The 16,080-nt window shown below is 43.9% G+C and overlaps 1 protein-coding gene across 1 annotated transcript in view; it reads left to right on the top strand.

The window, feature by feature from the left end:
- Window positions 1–16,080, top strand: part of LOC124034010 (ras-specific guanine nucleotide-releasing factor 2) — a 148,832-nt gene that overhangs the window by 119,130 nt on the left and 13,622 nt on the right. The window contains exons 21-22 of the mRNA XM_046346624.1: window positions 2,472–2,584; window positions 4,252–4,315. Coding sequence (XP_046202580.1) covers window positions 2,472–2,584; window positions 4,252–4,315 — 177 coding nt within the window. The remainder of the gene's footprint in view (window positions 1–2,471; window positions 2,585–4,251; window positions 4,316–16,080) is intronic.

The raw sequence follows: 16,080 nt of genomic DNA, 5'->3' as shown, positions 1-16,080 counted from the left end.
CCACAATAAACCTGCCAAGTGAGGGCCAGCCACCAAATTGCACAGACCATGCAAAGAGGTCATTAATCAGAGAGGAAACAAAGGGACCAAAGATAACCCTGAAAGGAGCTGCAAAGCTCCACAGCGGAGATTGGAGTATCTGTCCATAGAACCACTTTAAGCCGTACACTCCACAGAGCTGGGCTTTATGGAAGAGTAGCCAGACAAAAAGCCATTACTTAAAGAAAAAAATAAGCGAACACGTTTGGTGTTCGCCAAAAGGCATGTTTGAGACTCGCCAAACATATGGAAGAAGGTACTCAGGTCAGATGAGACTAAAATTGAGCCTTTTCGCCATCAAGGAAAATGCTATGTCTGGCGCAAACCCAACACCTCTCATCACCCCGAGAGCACTATCCCCACAGTGAAGCATGGTGGTGGCAGCATCATGCTGTGGGGATATGTTTCATCAGCAGGGACTGGGAAACTGGTCAGAATTGAAGGAATGATGGATGATGCTAAATACAGGGAAATTCTTGAGGGAAACCTGTTTCAGTCTTCCAGATATTTGAGACTGGGACGGAGGTTCACCTTCCATCAGGACAATGACCCTAACCATACTGCCAAAGCAACACTCAAGTGGTTTAAGTGGACACATGTAAATGTCTCGAAATGGCCTAGTCAAAGCCCAGACCTCAATCCATTTGAGTATAACTTAAAGATTGCTGTACACCAGCTGAACCCATCCAACTTGAAGGAACTGAAGAAGTTTTGCCTTGAAGAATGGAACAAAATCCCAGTGGCTAGATGTGCCAAGCTTATAATATATAATAATATAGAGACATGTCCAAGAGAGACATGTCCATGTATAGACATGTATAAGAGATGTATAGAGAGATGTATAGAGACATGTAGAGATGTATAGAGAGATGTATAGAGACATGTCCAAGAGATTTGCCGCTGTAATTGCCGCTGTAATTGCTGTAATTGCTGTAAAAGGTGGCTCTACAAAGTATTTACTTTTTTTGGGGGGGGCTCAATTTTTTGTCTTATTTCTTGTTTGATTCACAAAAAAAAATATTTTGCATCTTCAAAGTGGTAGGCATGTCATGTAAATCAAATGATACCAACCCCCCCCAAAATCCATTTTAATTCCAGGTTGTAAGGCAACAACATTGGAAAAATGCCAAGGAAGGGGGGTGTATACTTTTGCAAGCCACTGTACAAGCTTGGCACACCTGTATTTGGGCAGTTTCTCCCATTCCTCTCTGCAGATCCTCTCAAGCTCTGTCAGGTTGGATGGGGAGCATCGCTGCACAGCTATTTTCAGGCCTCTCCAGAGATGTTTAATCAGGTTCAAGTCCAGATCCTGTCTGGGCCACTAAAGGACATTCAGAGACTTGTCCCGAAGCCACTGCTGTATTGTTTTGGCTGCGTGCTTAGGGTTGTTGTCCTGTTGGAAGGTGAACCTTTGCCCCAGTCTGAGGTCCTGAGCGCTCTGGAACAGGTTTTCATCAAGGATCTCTCTGTACTTTGCTCCGTTCATTTTTCCCTCAATCCTGACTAGACTAGTCTCTCAGACCCTGCCGATGGAAAACATCCCCACAGCACGATGCTGCTACCACCATGCTTCACCGTAGGGATTAGTGCCAGGTTTCCTCCAGGCGTGACGCTTGGCATTCAGGCCAAAGTGTTCCATCTGGTTTCTCATGGTCTCAGAGTCCTTTAGATGCCTTTTGGCAAACTCCAAGTGCGCTGTCATGTGCCTTTTACTGAGGAGTGGCTTCCATCTGGCCACTACCATGAAGGCCTGATTTTTGGAGTGTTGCAGAGATGGTTGTCCTTCTGGAAGGTTCTCCCATCTCCACAGAGGAACTCTAGAGCTCTGTCAGAGTGACCATCTGGTTCTTGGTCACCTCCCTGACCAATGCCCTTCTCCCCTGAATTATCAGACAATTCCTTCGTCCTCATGGCTCGGATTTTGTTCTGATATGCACTGTCAACTGTGGGACCTTATATAGGCAGGCGTGTGCCTTTCCAAGTCAAGTCCAATTAATGTAATTTACCACAGGTGGACTCCAATCAAGTTGTCGAAACATCTCAAGGATGATCAATGGAAACAGGATGCACCTGAGCTAAATTCTCATAGCAAAGGGTCTGAAATCTTATGTAAGTAAGGTATGTGTTTTTATTTGTAATATATTTGTCTAAAAATCTGTTTTTGCTTCGTCATTATGGGGTATTGTGTGTAGATTGAGGGGGGAAAAGTGTGTAGATTGAGGGAAAAAAAGTAAAGGGGTCTGAATACTTCCCGAATGCGCTGTATCCTCCAAACAACGGCTTCTCGGGCAATATCTCGTGTGTGTGTGTGTGTGTGTGTGTGTGTGTGTGTGTGTGTGTGTGTGTGTGTGTGTGTGTGTGTGTGTGTGTGTGTGTGTGTGTGTGTGTGTGTGTGTGTGTGTGTGTGTGTGTGTGTGTGTGTGTGTGTTTAGGACTTTGAGATGAACAGTGAGTTGAAGATGGGAGTGATCTGTCTACTAGAGGAGATACTCAGAGATCCAGACCTATTGCCACAGGAGAGAAAAGCTACTGCTAATATACTAAGGTACACACAAACATGCAGGCATGGACAAACACACACACTCAAATATGAACACATGTACACACACACATACACACAAGCAGCTACTGGCCACATACACTATATATATAAAAGTATGTGGACACCCCTTCAAATTAGTGGATTTGGCTATTTCAGCCACACCCGTTGCTGACAGGTATATAAAATTGAGCACAAGGCCATGCAATCTCCATAGACAAACACTGGCAGTAGAATGGCCTTACTGAAGAGCTCAGTGACTTTCAACGTGGCACTGCAATAGGATGCCACCTTTCCAACACGTCAGTTCATAAAATGTCTGCCCTGCTAGAGCTTCCCCGGTCAACTGTAATTGCTGTTATTGTGAAGTGGAAATGTCTAGGAGCAACAACGGCTCAGCCACGAAGTGGTAGGCCACACAAGCTATCAGAACAGGACCGTCAAGTCCTAAGTGCGTAGCGCGTAACAATATTCTGTCCTCAGTTGCAACACTCACTACCGAGTTCCATACTGCCTCTGGAAGCAACATCAGCACAATAACTGTTCGTCGGGAGCATTATGACATGGGTTTCCATGGCCGAGCAGCTGCACACAAGCCTAAGATCACCATGCGCAATGCCAAGCGTCGGCTGGAGTGGTGTAAAGCTTGCCGCCATTGGACTCTGGAGCAGTGGAAACACATTCTCTGGAGTGATGAATCACACTTCACCATCTGGCAGTTAGACGGACAAATCTGGGTTTGGGGGATGGCAGGAGAACGCTACCTGCCCCAATGCATAACTAAGTTTGGTGGAGGAGGAATAATGGTCTGAGGCTGAGTTTGACACAGTGCTACAGTGTGACATTCTAGACGATTCTGTGCTTTTAACTTTGAGACAACAGTTTGGGGAAGGCCCTTTTCTGTTTCAGCATGACAATGGCACAATGCATAAAACAAGGTCCATACAGAAATGATTTGTCAATATCAGTGTGGAAGAACTTGACTGGCATACACAGAGCCCTGACCTCAATCCCATTGAACACCTTTGGGATGAATTGGAACGCCGACTGTGAGCCAGGACTAATCGTTTAACATCAGTGTTCAACCTCACTAATGCCCTTGTGGCTGAATGGAAGCAAGTCCCCGCAGCAATGTTCCAACATCTAGTGGAGTACCTTTTTTTTAACCTTTATTTTACTAGGCAAGTCAGTTAAGAACAAATTCTTATTTTCAATGACCGCCTAGGAACAGTGGGTTAACTGCCTGTTCAGGGGCAGAACGACAGATTTTGTACCTTGTCAGCTTGGGGATTTGAACTTGCAACCTTTCGGTTACTAGTCCAATGCTCTAACCACTAGGCTACCCTGCCACCACCTTCCCAGAAGAGTGGAGGCTGTTGTATCAGCATAAGGGGACCAACTCGCTGTTAATAGGACTGGGATCGGATGCCTGTCGTTGGTTTCATGACTATCTAAAGGATAGAAGTCAGGCTGTTAAGTCAACGGAATCCAGTCGGAGACATTGGAGTTGGTTAAAGGGGTCCCACAAGGTTCTATACTTGGTCCATTACTGCTCTACAAAAACAATATCGTTGATGAGATAAGTGTAAAATTCATCTATATGCTGATGACACTGTCATGTACTCTATCGCTTCAACGGCTGTATTGACCAATCAGGTGAATTGTTTCTGCAGTACCCTTTCTCTGGATGAGCAGGAAGCAGATGCCCAGCTGAGGATAGAAGACATCCTTCAGATGGTGAGAAAACTCCACTATCCAGCAACCCCTCTCATTTACTCACAAACGTCTCTAGGTAAGACATGGGATGTATTCATTAGTGCACACCGTAGTAAAACAGAACACATTTTGCCACGAAAACAAGCCTTTCTTACTGGACAAGTTCATGTTAGTCCCTAACCGTATTGTCCCATTTGATTCTGATTGGTTCCTAGTGAACATTGTAGTTAGGACATTCCTCCTTTCTCATTTACCTTAGCCCTGGTGAACTCTGCCCCCTTTGTACGGAACTGATACCTCTTCTCAATTTGCCAGAGAAGCAGTCCCCTGCTACACTTCATCTTGGTAAGAGTGTCTACACTCCCCAGATAATCAACCCCTGATAAGTCCCCTCGAAACCCTTAGCACCATCCAGTAGAGAGATGCCAGTCAGAGTTCTGTCCTACCTCATCCTACATCTCTCTCGATCAATCACGTCACCCACCTTCCTCTTATTTATTTAACCTTTATTTAATGAGGCAAGTCAGTTAACTTGACGGTTAACAATGACGGCCTTCCCCCTGTCCAAACCCTAACCCGGACGACCTTATAATGTACAGTAAACGGAGACCTGTGATTGGCTTAGTTAGCTATATTTTAGAAGTTTTAGTCTTTGATCAGATAGGTTAACTAAATAAATAACTGAATTGTTTGCCTCACAGTTAGCCAAGATTCCTACAATTGTTTACAGTTAGTTAGTAATTGCTTCTACACTATTTTGCTAGGTACAATAGCGCTGATGTGTCACTAATAACCTGTCACAAAAATGACTGTCTCCAGTTGTGTTTAAATATTACCACTGTGACACTGGATATTTTTGCTCCCCTCTCCCTCCACTGGATGGGAAACTGCCCTCATGTCTGTCTGCAAACTGATCCGTTCACTTACACATTAAGGGTGGGTTGCACCAAAATGGATTAACTCTTAAACTGGGTTAAATCAAGGTTTAACTATTCATGTTTGTGCACAAAACTTTAAACCTAGTTTTAAATGAATACCATACTGAACAAAAATATAAACGCGAGTTACAGTTCATATAAGTAAATCAGTCAACTGAAATAAATAAATTAGGCCCTAATCTATGGATTTTACATGACTGGGCAGGGGCACAGCCATGGGTGGGTCTGGGAGGGAAATAGGTCCACCCACTGGGGAGCCAGGCCGACCCACTGGGGAGCCAGGCCCAGTCATTTAGAATGAGTCCCCCCCCCCCCTCCTCTGACGATCCCACAGGTGAAGGAGCCGGAAGTGGATGTCCTGGGCTGGCATGGTTACATGTGGTCTACGGTTGTGAAGCCGGTTGGACGTACTGCCAAATTCTCTAAAACGATGTTGGCAGCTTATGGTAGAGAAATAAACACTACATTCTCTGGCAACAGCTCTGCATTCAACATGCCAATTGCACGCTCACTCAAAACGTGAGACATCTGTGGCATTGTGTTGTGTGACAAAAACGTATATTGTTCCCAGCACAAGGTGCACCTGTGTAATGATCATGCTGTTTAATCAGCTTCTTGATATGCCACACCTCTCAGGTGGATGGATTATCTTGAGAAAGGATCAAATGCTCGCTAACAGGGATGTAAACTATCTGTGCACAACATTTTTGGGATCTTTTATTTCAACTCATAAAACAAGGGACCAGCACTTTACATGTTGTGTTTATATTCGGTGTTCAGTGTAGTTAAATTGAATCCGTCTTCTAAATTTAATTTAAACTTTAAACCAATATTAAATGTAATCTATTTGCTCCATTGTTTTAAAATCAAATTTAAAAGTAGTCTAAACTGCCTAAATCTAAACTGCCACTGGATGAGGGTTGACGCCCTCTGTTGGCATTTTCTAAGCAACACATATATTGAAAATGACCTTTATTAACTATAAGTCCTACAAACATATGTTTAGTACTGTTAGAAAGGTAAAAACCGTGGGATTCGGGAACACCATGACAATTACAGAACAAGTGCATCAGCAGGAAAAAAAAGTATAAATAAATATTTGTTAAAATGTTGTTTTTTTTGGGGGGTGGGGGTTGGGTTCCCGATAGTCCCCATGTAGGGGAATACGAGATTTGAAAGTCTAGGTTTGAAATAAAATGTCACTAAATATCATTTCAAAAGGATACAAAAAAAACAACACAGACATGTTTGTAAAACAGTTTACTAATTTGACGTAAAAGTGCAATTAATTTCACCATTGGCCCTAAGTGAACACCCACTTTGATAGCTAGCAAGCTAAATCAAATCAAATCCAATTTTATTTGTCACATACACATGGTTAGCAGATGTTAATGCGAGTGTAGCGAAATGCTTGTGCTTCTAGTTCCGACAATGCAGTAATAACCAACAAGTAATCTAGCTAACAATTCCAAAACTACTACCTTTATAGACACAAGTGTAAGGGGATAAGAATATGTACATAAAGATATATGAGTGAGTGATGGTACAGAGCGGCATAGGCAAGATACAGTAGATGGTATTGAGTGCAGTATATACATATGAGATGAGTATGTAAACAAAGTGGCATAGTTAAAGTGGTAGATGATATAGAGTACAGTATATACATATGAGATGAATAATGTAGGGTATGTAAACATTATATTAGGTAGCATTGTTTAAAGTGGTTAGTGATATATTTTACATCATTTCCCATCAATTCCCATTATTAAAGTGGCTGGAGTTGAGTCAGTGTGTTGGCAGCAGCCACTCAATGTTAGTGGTGGCTGTTTAACAGTATGATGGCCTTGAGTTAGAAGCTGTTTTTCAGTCTCTCGGTCCCAGCTTTGATGCACCTGTACTGACCTCGCCTTCTGGATGATAGCGGGGTGAACAGGCAGTGGCTCGGGTGGTTGTTGTCCTTGATGATCTTTATGGCCTTCCTGTGACATCAGGTGGTGTAGGTGTCCTGGAGGGCAGGTAGTTTGCCCCCGGTGATGCGTTGTGCAGACCTCACTACCCTCTGGAGAGCCTCACGGTTGTGGATAGGGGGGTGTTCCCTCTGCTGTTTCCTGAAGTCCACAATCATCTCCTTAGTTTTGTTGACGTTGAGTGTCAGGCCGTCTCGTCATTGTTGGTAATCAAGCCTACCACTGTTGGTAATTGTTGGTAATCAAGCCTACCACTGTTGTGTCGTCCGCAAACTTGATGATTGAGTTGGAGGCGTGTGTGGCCACGCAGTCATGGGTGAACAGAGAGTACAGGAGAGGGCTCAGAACGCACCCTTGTGGGGCCCCAGTATTGAGGATCAGTGGGGTGGAAATGTTGTTGCCTACCCTCACCACCTGGGGGCGGCCCGTCAGGAAGTCCAGTACCCAGTTGCACAGGGCGGGGTCGAGACCCAGGGTCTCGAGCTTGATGACGAGCTTGGAGGGCACTATGGTGTTAAATGCCAAGCTGTAGTCGATGAACAGCATTCTCACATAGTTATTCCTCTTGTCCAGATGGGCAGCGTGCAGTGTGGTTGAGATTGCATCGTCTGTGGACCTATTTGGGCGGTTAGAAAATTGGAGTGGGTCTAGGGTGTCAGGTAGGGTGGAGGTGATATGGTCCTTGACTAGTCTCTCAAAGCACTTCATGATGACGGAAGTGAGTGCTACGGGGCGGTAGTCGTTTAGCTCAGTTACCTTAGCTTTCTTGGGAACAGGAGCAATGGTGGCCCTCTTGAAGCATGTGGGAACAACAGACTGGGATAGGGATTGATTGAATATGTCCGTAAACACACCAGCCAGCTGGTCTGCGCATGCTCTGAGGGCGCGGCTGGGGATGCCGTCTGGGCCTGCAGCCTTGCGAGAGTTGACACCTTTAAATGTTTTCCTCACGTCGGCTGCAGTGAAGGAGAGTCCGCATGTTTTAGTTGCGGGCCGTGTCAGTGGCACTGTATTGTCCTCAAAGCGGGCTAAAAAGTTATTTAGTCTGCCTGGGAGCAAGACATCCTGGTCCGTGACTGGGCTGGTTTTCATTTTGTAATCCGTGATTGACTGTAGACCCTGCCACTTACCTCTTGTGTCTGAGCCGTTGAATTGAGATTCTACTTTGTCCCTATACTGACGCTTAGCTTGTTTGATTGCCTTTGCGGAGGGAATAGTTACACTGTTTGTATTCGGTCATGTTTCCGGTCACCTTGCCTTTATTAAAAGCAGTGGTTCGGGGCTTTCAGTTTCACGCAAATTCTGCCATCAATCCACGGTTTCTGGTTTGGGAATGATTTAATCGTTGCTATGGGAACGACATCTTCAACGCACGTTCTAATGAACTCGCTCACCGAATCAGCGTATCCGTCAATGTTGTTGTCTGACGCAATACGAAACGTATCCCAGTCCACGTGATGGAAGCAGTCTTGGAGTGTGAAATGAGATTGGTCGGACCAGCGTTGAACAGACCGATATGCTGATAAAATTGAGGGAGTCTTGTTTTCAGATTAGCCTTGTTAACAATGAATGCAGCCTCCGGATAAATGGATTCCAGTTTGCAAAGAGTCAAATAAAGTTATTTCAGAGCCATCGATGTGTCTGCTTGGGGGGGAAATATATACGGCTGTGATTATAATCGAAGAGAATTCTCTTGGAAGATAATGTGGTCGACATTTGATTGTGAGGAATTCTTTCTAAATCAGGTGAACAGAAGGACTTGAGTACCTGTATGTTGTTATGATCACACCACGTCACGTTAACCATGAAGCATACGCCCCCGCCCCTCTTCTTACCAGAAAGATGTTTGTTTCCGTCGGCGCGATGTGTGGAGAAACCAGCTGGCTGCACCGATTCCGATAGCATCTCTCCAGTGAGCCATGTTTCCGTGAAGCAAAGAACGTTACAGTCTCTGATGTCCCTCTGGAATGCTACCCTTGCTCGGATTTCATCAACCTTGTTGTCAATAGACTGGACATTGGCGAGAAGAATGCTAGGGAGTGGTGCACGATGTGCCCGTCTCCGGAGTCTGACCAGAAGACCGCTCCGTTTCCCCCTTTTACGAAGTCGTTTTTTTGGGTCGCCGGCTGGGATCCATTCCGTCGTCCTGGGTGAAAGGCAGAACACAGGGTCCGCTTCGCAAAAGTCATATTCTTGGTCGTACTGATGGTGAGTTGACGCTGCTCTTATGTTTAGTAGTTCTCAACTGTATGTAATGAAACCTAAGATGACCTGGGGTACTAATGTAAGAAATAACATGTAAAAAAACTAAAAACTGCATAGTTTCCTAGGAACGCGAAGCGAGGCGGCCATCTCTGTCGGCACCGGAAGTATAGATCAGCTAGCAATGATTAGTGCTGATTTGTTTCCATAGAAATAGAATAAGAACACATTTATATGGTGTCACTAATCATAGAGGGCTTACAGTTGTGTCACAAATCACCTAACAACCGCACCAGTCACCATGTTGGAAGACCAAAATCAGTCTGTTGGAAGTTCTCCAATCGTCCACATTGGCTGGCTGCATTTTGCTACCACCGGAATCTTCGGGAAGATTGCTAATTATTTAGTTTTTCTAAGGAGCCAGAAAACAGAGGCAGTGGAAACCCCTTTTCAAGTAAGTAAATATATTTTTAAATTATCAAAATCAATGTATTATTAGCTAGCTAGCTTGCTACAGAACCTTAGTGTGCAGGCTAACTCAAATGAGCTGCTAATGTAATGTTAGCTAACTTTACATACTGTATAGCTGGCTAAGTCGATTCAATTTCACCAGTTTGCTAACTTGATATTAGCTAGTCAGCTAGCTATCTTGATGTATTTATCATTGTAAGTCTAAGTGAATTTGTAGCTAGGTAGCTAGCTAACAGCCATGGAAGAGGGTGAATGGATTAGCTCGCAGTTCAAGCTTTCAGAATGGAGAGTAGGCTACTCTGGATGGGGCAGGTACCTTTGTGGAAGGACATTATGAAAATATTCTAAATTTCCAGTTCCTAGTGAGAAAAACTGAGGACAGAGAGATATAACAACATAATATTCAGGGCTGTCTAATTTGAGTGTAATGCAGCCTGTTTCTTTTGTGATGCTTTCTGTCCTCTGATACAGAGAGATGTAAAGCAGATGAAGAGATCCCAATGAATGCACCAAGAGAATAAGGGTACATCCTTGTATACCATGGATTGTATATGTACCTATGTTAGCACATTTTGTGAACAAAAATACAGTTTAAGTAAACACAAAATGTAAACTCAGCAAAAAAAAAATGTCCTCTCACTGTCAACTGCGTTTATTTTCAGCAAACATTTGTAAATATTTGTATGAACATAACAAGATTCAACAACTGAGACATAAACTGAACAAGTTCCACAGACACGTGACTAACAGAAATTGAATAATGTGTCCCTGAACAAAGGGGGGTCAAAATCAAAAGTTACCGTCAGTATCTTGTGTGGCCACCAGCTGCATTAAGTACTGCAGTGCATCTCCTCCTCATGGAATGCACCAGATTTGCCAGTTCTTGATGTGAGATGTTACCCCATTCTTCCACCAAGGCACCTGCAAGTTCCCAGACATTTCTGGGGGGAATGATTTTTACTCATTATCTTTGAACGACAGAGTCCTGAAAGAAATATGTTTATTTTTTTGCTGAGTTTATAAACCTATTAGAAATGGAACAGGCCAACCCTGCTGGGTGTGCATGCTTCTGTTCCAGCTCAGCACTAACACACCTGATTCAATGTATCAAACCTAATTAGTTATCTTATTATGGGTATGTGGGACGCTACCATCCCACCTGGCCAACATCCGGTAAAATTGCAGAGCGCCAAATTCAAAAATAGAAATACTCATAATAAAAATTCATAAAACATACAAGTGTTATACATCGGCTTAAAGATGAACTTCTTGTTAATTCAACCTCGGTGTCAGATTTCAAAAAGGCTTTATGGCGAAACCATAACATGTGATTATCTGACAACAGTGCCCAGCACACAAAATATTACAAACAGTTACCAGCCAAGTATTGGAGTTACAAAAGTCAGAAATAGCGATAAAATTCATCACTTACTTTTGATGATCTTCATATGTTTGCACTCACAAGACTCCCAGTTTCACAATAAATGTTTGTTTTATTTGATAAAGTCCCTCTTTATATCCAAAAACCTCAGTTTTGTTGGCGTGTTTTGTTCAGTAATCCAATGGCTCAAAAGCAGTCACAACAGGCAGATGAAAAATCCAAATAGTATCAGTAAAGTTCATAGAAACATGTCAAACGATGTTTATAATCAATCCTCAGGTTGTTTTTTAGTCATAATAATCAATAATATTTCAACCGGACAATAGCTTCGTTAATATAAAAGAAAAACAAGAAAGGTGTGCTTTCGGTCGTGCGCAGCAAACAGGTCTGGGGACTTTCCAGGGTCCACTCACTCAGTGGTCTTACTCCCTCATTTTTCAGAATACAGGCCTGAAACAATTTCTAAAGACTGTTGACATCTAGTGGAAGCCATAGGAAGTGCAATTTTAGTCCTAAGTCATGGGATACTGTATAGGCATTCAATATAAAACTACAAACATAAACAAATCCCATTTCCTGGATGGATTTTTCTCAGGTTTTCATCTGCCATATCAGTTCTGTTATACAGACCTTATTTTAACCGTTTTGGAAACTTTAGAGTGATTTCTATCCAAATGATATGCATATCCTAGGTTCTGGGCCTGAGTAGCAGGCAGTTTACTTTGGGCACGCTTTTCATCCGGAGGTGAAAATAATGCCCCCTGAGGTTAATAATCAAGTGTGCTATTGCTGAGCTGGAACAGATGTCTGCACCCACCATAGGTCAGGGATCAGTGGAGTGGATTGTTCTAAGCTTGTGGCTGTCTTGAACCCTAATGTTGGTTGTTATCAATCTTCGTCGCCACCTGCCCTGTCTGGATCTGCGAGGAGTAACAGCGTAATCTATGATGTTACCATGACAAAGACCAAAGCCAGTGGGAGTACCGTGGAGGACAGTGGTGTCTCTCTATCACCTGTGAAGGATATTTTAAGCGAACAAAAATAGTTTTACAAACAGTTGTTACAATGACACGAAATAGCTTCAAGTGTTTTGTCCAAAAACTGGTGGAGTCAGCTAATAAAATAATGGACGACCTGACCAGAGTGGTCCAGGATCTGAAGAACAGTTTGCAGTTCTCCCAGGGTCAGCTCGATGAGTTTAAACAGGAGAATGTCAAGATGACAGCAATCTGTATGTTATTGAGAGAGGACCTCAGTTCTGTATGTGAATCCATGATAACAGTGAGAAATCGGATTATCTCAAAGGACAATCAAGGTGGAACAACAATAGTTGTGGACAGAATTGCAGAATCTCCACATGAGACCTGGATGGTGGGAAATTATCTCGGAAAAACTCAAGATGGACCACAGGAAGATTGAGGTGGAGCACGCCCACAGGACTGGAAAACCCACCACCAACCCAGGTGACAGGCCCAGGCCGACAGTGGTCAGATGGTCAAGATAGTGGTCAAGTTCCTGAGGTTCAGGAAAGAGCCAAGAACTCGAGAGGAATGGATATATTCCTCAACAAGGACTATTTGAAGCTATCCTGAATCAGCGGAATGAATGCACACCTGATCACGCGTAACACTCTCACCTCTTCCCTTCGCTTGTGAACTTCAATGCACAACGCATCAGCGTGACCAGGCAAAAAAAACTTTCCAAGCCAAACCCCTACACACAGCCTACATCGGTGTCACCATATTAGCTAAAGTACTGTCATAGTCAGCATAGCTAATAGAACTAACGCGTTAGTAAACCCTCTACAATCATGCAGTAACATTACAGTGTGCAGTTACACATTACAGTAAGCAGTTACACCGGCGGGCCCTGGTGGCAATAAATTAGTAAAACCGAAAGCTTACCTTGACTTGGAAGAGTTCCAGTGTTGTGTTGGATAGTCAAATCAAATCCAATTTTATTGGTCACATACACATATTTAGCAGATGTTATTGCGGGTGTAGCGAAATGCTTGTGTTCCTAGCTCCAACAGCTCAGTAATATCCAACAATTCACAACAATCTAAAGTTAAAGAATGGAATTAGAAATATATTAGTGTTAGGACGAGGAATGTCGGAGTGGCATTGACTAAAATACAGTAGAATAGAATACATTATATACATACGAGATGAGTAAAGCAGTATGTAAACATTATTAAAGCGACTAGTTTTCCATTATTAAAATGATAATGATTCCATGTCTATGCAGCATCCTCTAAGGTGCAGGGTTAAGTAATCTGGTGGGAGCCGGCTATCAATGGCTATTTTATAGTCTGATGGCCTTGTAGCCTTTTATAGCCTTCTTCACCACAATGTCTGTGTGGATGGACCATTTCACATCGTCGGTGATGTGTACGCCACGGAACTTGAAGCTTTTCAACTTCTCCACTGCGGTCCTATCGATGTGGATAGGGGTGTGCTCTCTCTGCAGACTAGGATAGGGAGAGATTGAATATGTCCTTAAACACTCCAGTCAGCTGGTCGGCGCATCCTCTGAGGACGCAGCTAGGGATGCCGTCTGGGCCGGCAGCCTTGTGAGGGTTAACGGCCACTGAGAACGAAAGCCCGCAGTCCATGGGAGTTGGCCGCATCGGTGGCACTGTGTTATCCTCAAAGTGGGCAAAGAAGGTGTTTAACTTGTCCGGGACCATGACGACTGTGTCCGCGGTGTGGCAGGTTTTCCCATTGTAATCCGTGATTGTCTGTAGACAATCGTCTCGTGTCTGAGCTGTTGAATTGCGACTCCACTTTTTCTCTGTACTGACGTTTTGCCTGTTTGATTGCCTTACGGAGGGAATAACTACACTGTTTGTATTCAACCATATTCCCAGTCACCTTGCCATGGTTACATGCGGTGGTTCGCTCTTTCAGTTTTGCACGAATGCTGCCATCTATCCACAGTTTCTGATTTGGGTAGGTTTTAATAGTCCCAGTGGGAACAACATCCACTATAACTTTCCTGATGAACACAATCACTTTCTCAGTGTCTGAGACTACCCGGAACATTTCTCAGTCAGCGTGATCAAAACAATCTTGAAGCATGGATTCCGATTGGTCCGACCAGCGTTGAATAGACCTTAGCAGGGGTACTTCCTGTTTGAGTTCCTGCGAATAGGAAGGGATAAGCAAAATGGAGTCATGCATCCCGGAAGTTGGAGTAGCAGTGGTCAAGTGTTTTATTAGCGTGAGTACTACAGTCAATGTGTTGATAGAACTTTGGTAGAGTTTTCCTCAAATTTGCTTTGTTAAAATACCCAGCTACAATAAATGCAGCCTCAGGATATGTGGTTTCCAGTTTGCATAAAGTCCAGTGTAGTTATTGAGGGCCAATGTGGTATCGGCTTGAGGGGGAATATACACGGCTGTGACTATAACCAAAGAGAATTCTCTTGAGAGGTAATACGGTCGGCATTTGATTGTGAGGTTTTCTAGGTCGGGTGAACGTTACCACAATCACAACATTATCACAATCACACCATGAGTAGTAAATCATGAAGCATACACCCCCGGCTTTCTTCTTCCCGGAGAGTTCTTTATTCTTGCCTGCGCAATGTACTGAGAACTCAGCTGGCTGTACGGGGACAGTATATCTGGAGAGAGCTACGATTCCGTGAAACAGGGTATGTTACAGTCCCTAATGTCTCTCTGGAAGGAGATCCTTGCTCTGAGCTCATCTACTTTATTGTCCAGAGACTGAATATTACCGAGTAATGTACTTGGATGTGGTGGATGGTGTGCACACCTCTTGAGTCGGACTAGAAGTCTGCTCCGAATACCTCTTCTCTGCCGGCGTCGTCTTGGAGCAGCGTCTGGGAAAAGTTCAATTGCCCTGGGGGGGGGTACAAACAAAGGATCCAATTCGGGAAAGTCATATTCCTGGTCGTAATGCTGGTGAGTTACTGCCGCTCTAATATTCAAAAGTTCTTTCCGGCTGTATGTAATAACATAACAATCTTGCTAGACTAATAATGTAATAAATAACATACAAAAAAAAAAAATACTGCAAGCTTTTTGCTTCTGTCAGCGCCATCAAAGCCATCTAGCTAACATATCATCCGTCTGTTTGAGCGGGGTATTTTAGTAAGGGAAACTGAAAGTGAAAAAAAAATACACTTTCTGTTTTGCTTCTCCTTCATTTTGGTAGAAATGTATTTGTTTAAAATTGTTAAACTATTGTCTTTCTCTTTCTTTGAGTCAACAACTCACCACATTTTATGAATGGCAGTACTATCTAGCTTTAGCTTATGCTTTCAGTACTAGATATAAGGGCACAAGGTGAGACCCAGATGCAGACACAGGAGGCAGATGGTTAGAGTCTTTGTAGTTTATTTATAATCCAAATGAGTAGGTAGGAGCATGGTCGTGGACAGGCAAAAGGTCAAAACCAGATTCTGAGTCAAAGAAGTAAAGAATGGCAGACAGGCTCGATGTCAGGGCAGGCAGAAGGGTCAGGCAGGCGGGTACGGAGTCCAGAAAAAACAGGCAAGGGTCAAAACCGGGCAGACTAGAAAAAAGGAGCACGGGAAAACAGCCCTGGTTGACTTGAGAACATACAAGACGAACTGGCACATCTGAGCTACCCGTCTGCCCAGCGCCGCCAGTCTGCCAGGGGCCTCCAGTGTCGCCAGTCAGCCAGGGAACGCCAGTGCCGCCAGTCAGCCAGGGGCCGTCAGTGCCCCTCAGCCCAGAGCTTCCGCCCCTCTGTCCAGAGCTTCCGCCCCTCTGTCCCGAGCTGCCCCTCAGTCCAGTGGGGTCATTTAGAGGGGTCGCCGTGGTTAGGAGGCCACGG

Source organism: Oncorhynchus gorbuscha, linkage group LG04, assembly GCF_021184085.1.
Source record: "Oncorhynchus gorbuscha isolate QuinsamMale2020 ecotype Even-year linkage group LG04, OgorEven_v1.0, whole genome shotgun sequence".
NCBI classification, from domain to species: domain Eukaryota; kingdom Metazoa; phylum Chordata; class Actinopteri; order Salmoniformes; family Salmonidae; genus Oncorhynchus; species Oncorhynchus gorbuscha.
This window is presented reverse-complemented; position numbering and strand designations above follow the sequence as displayed.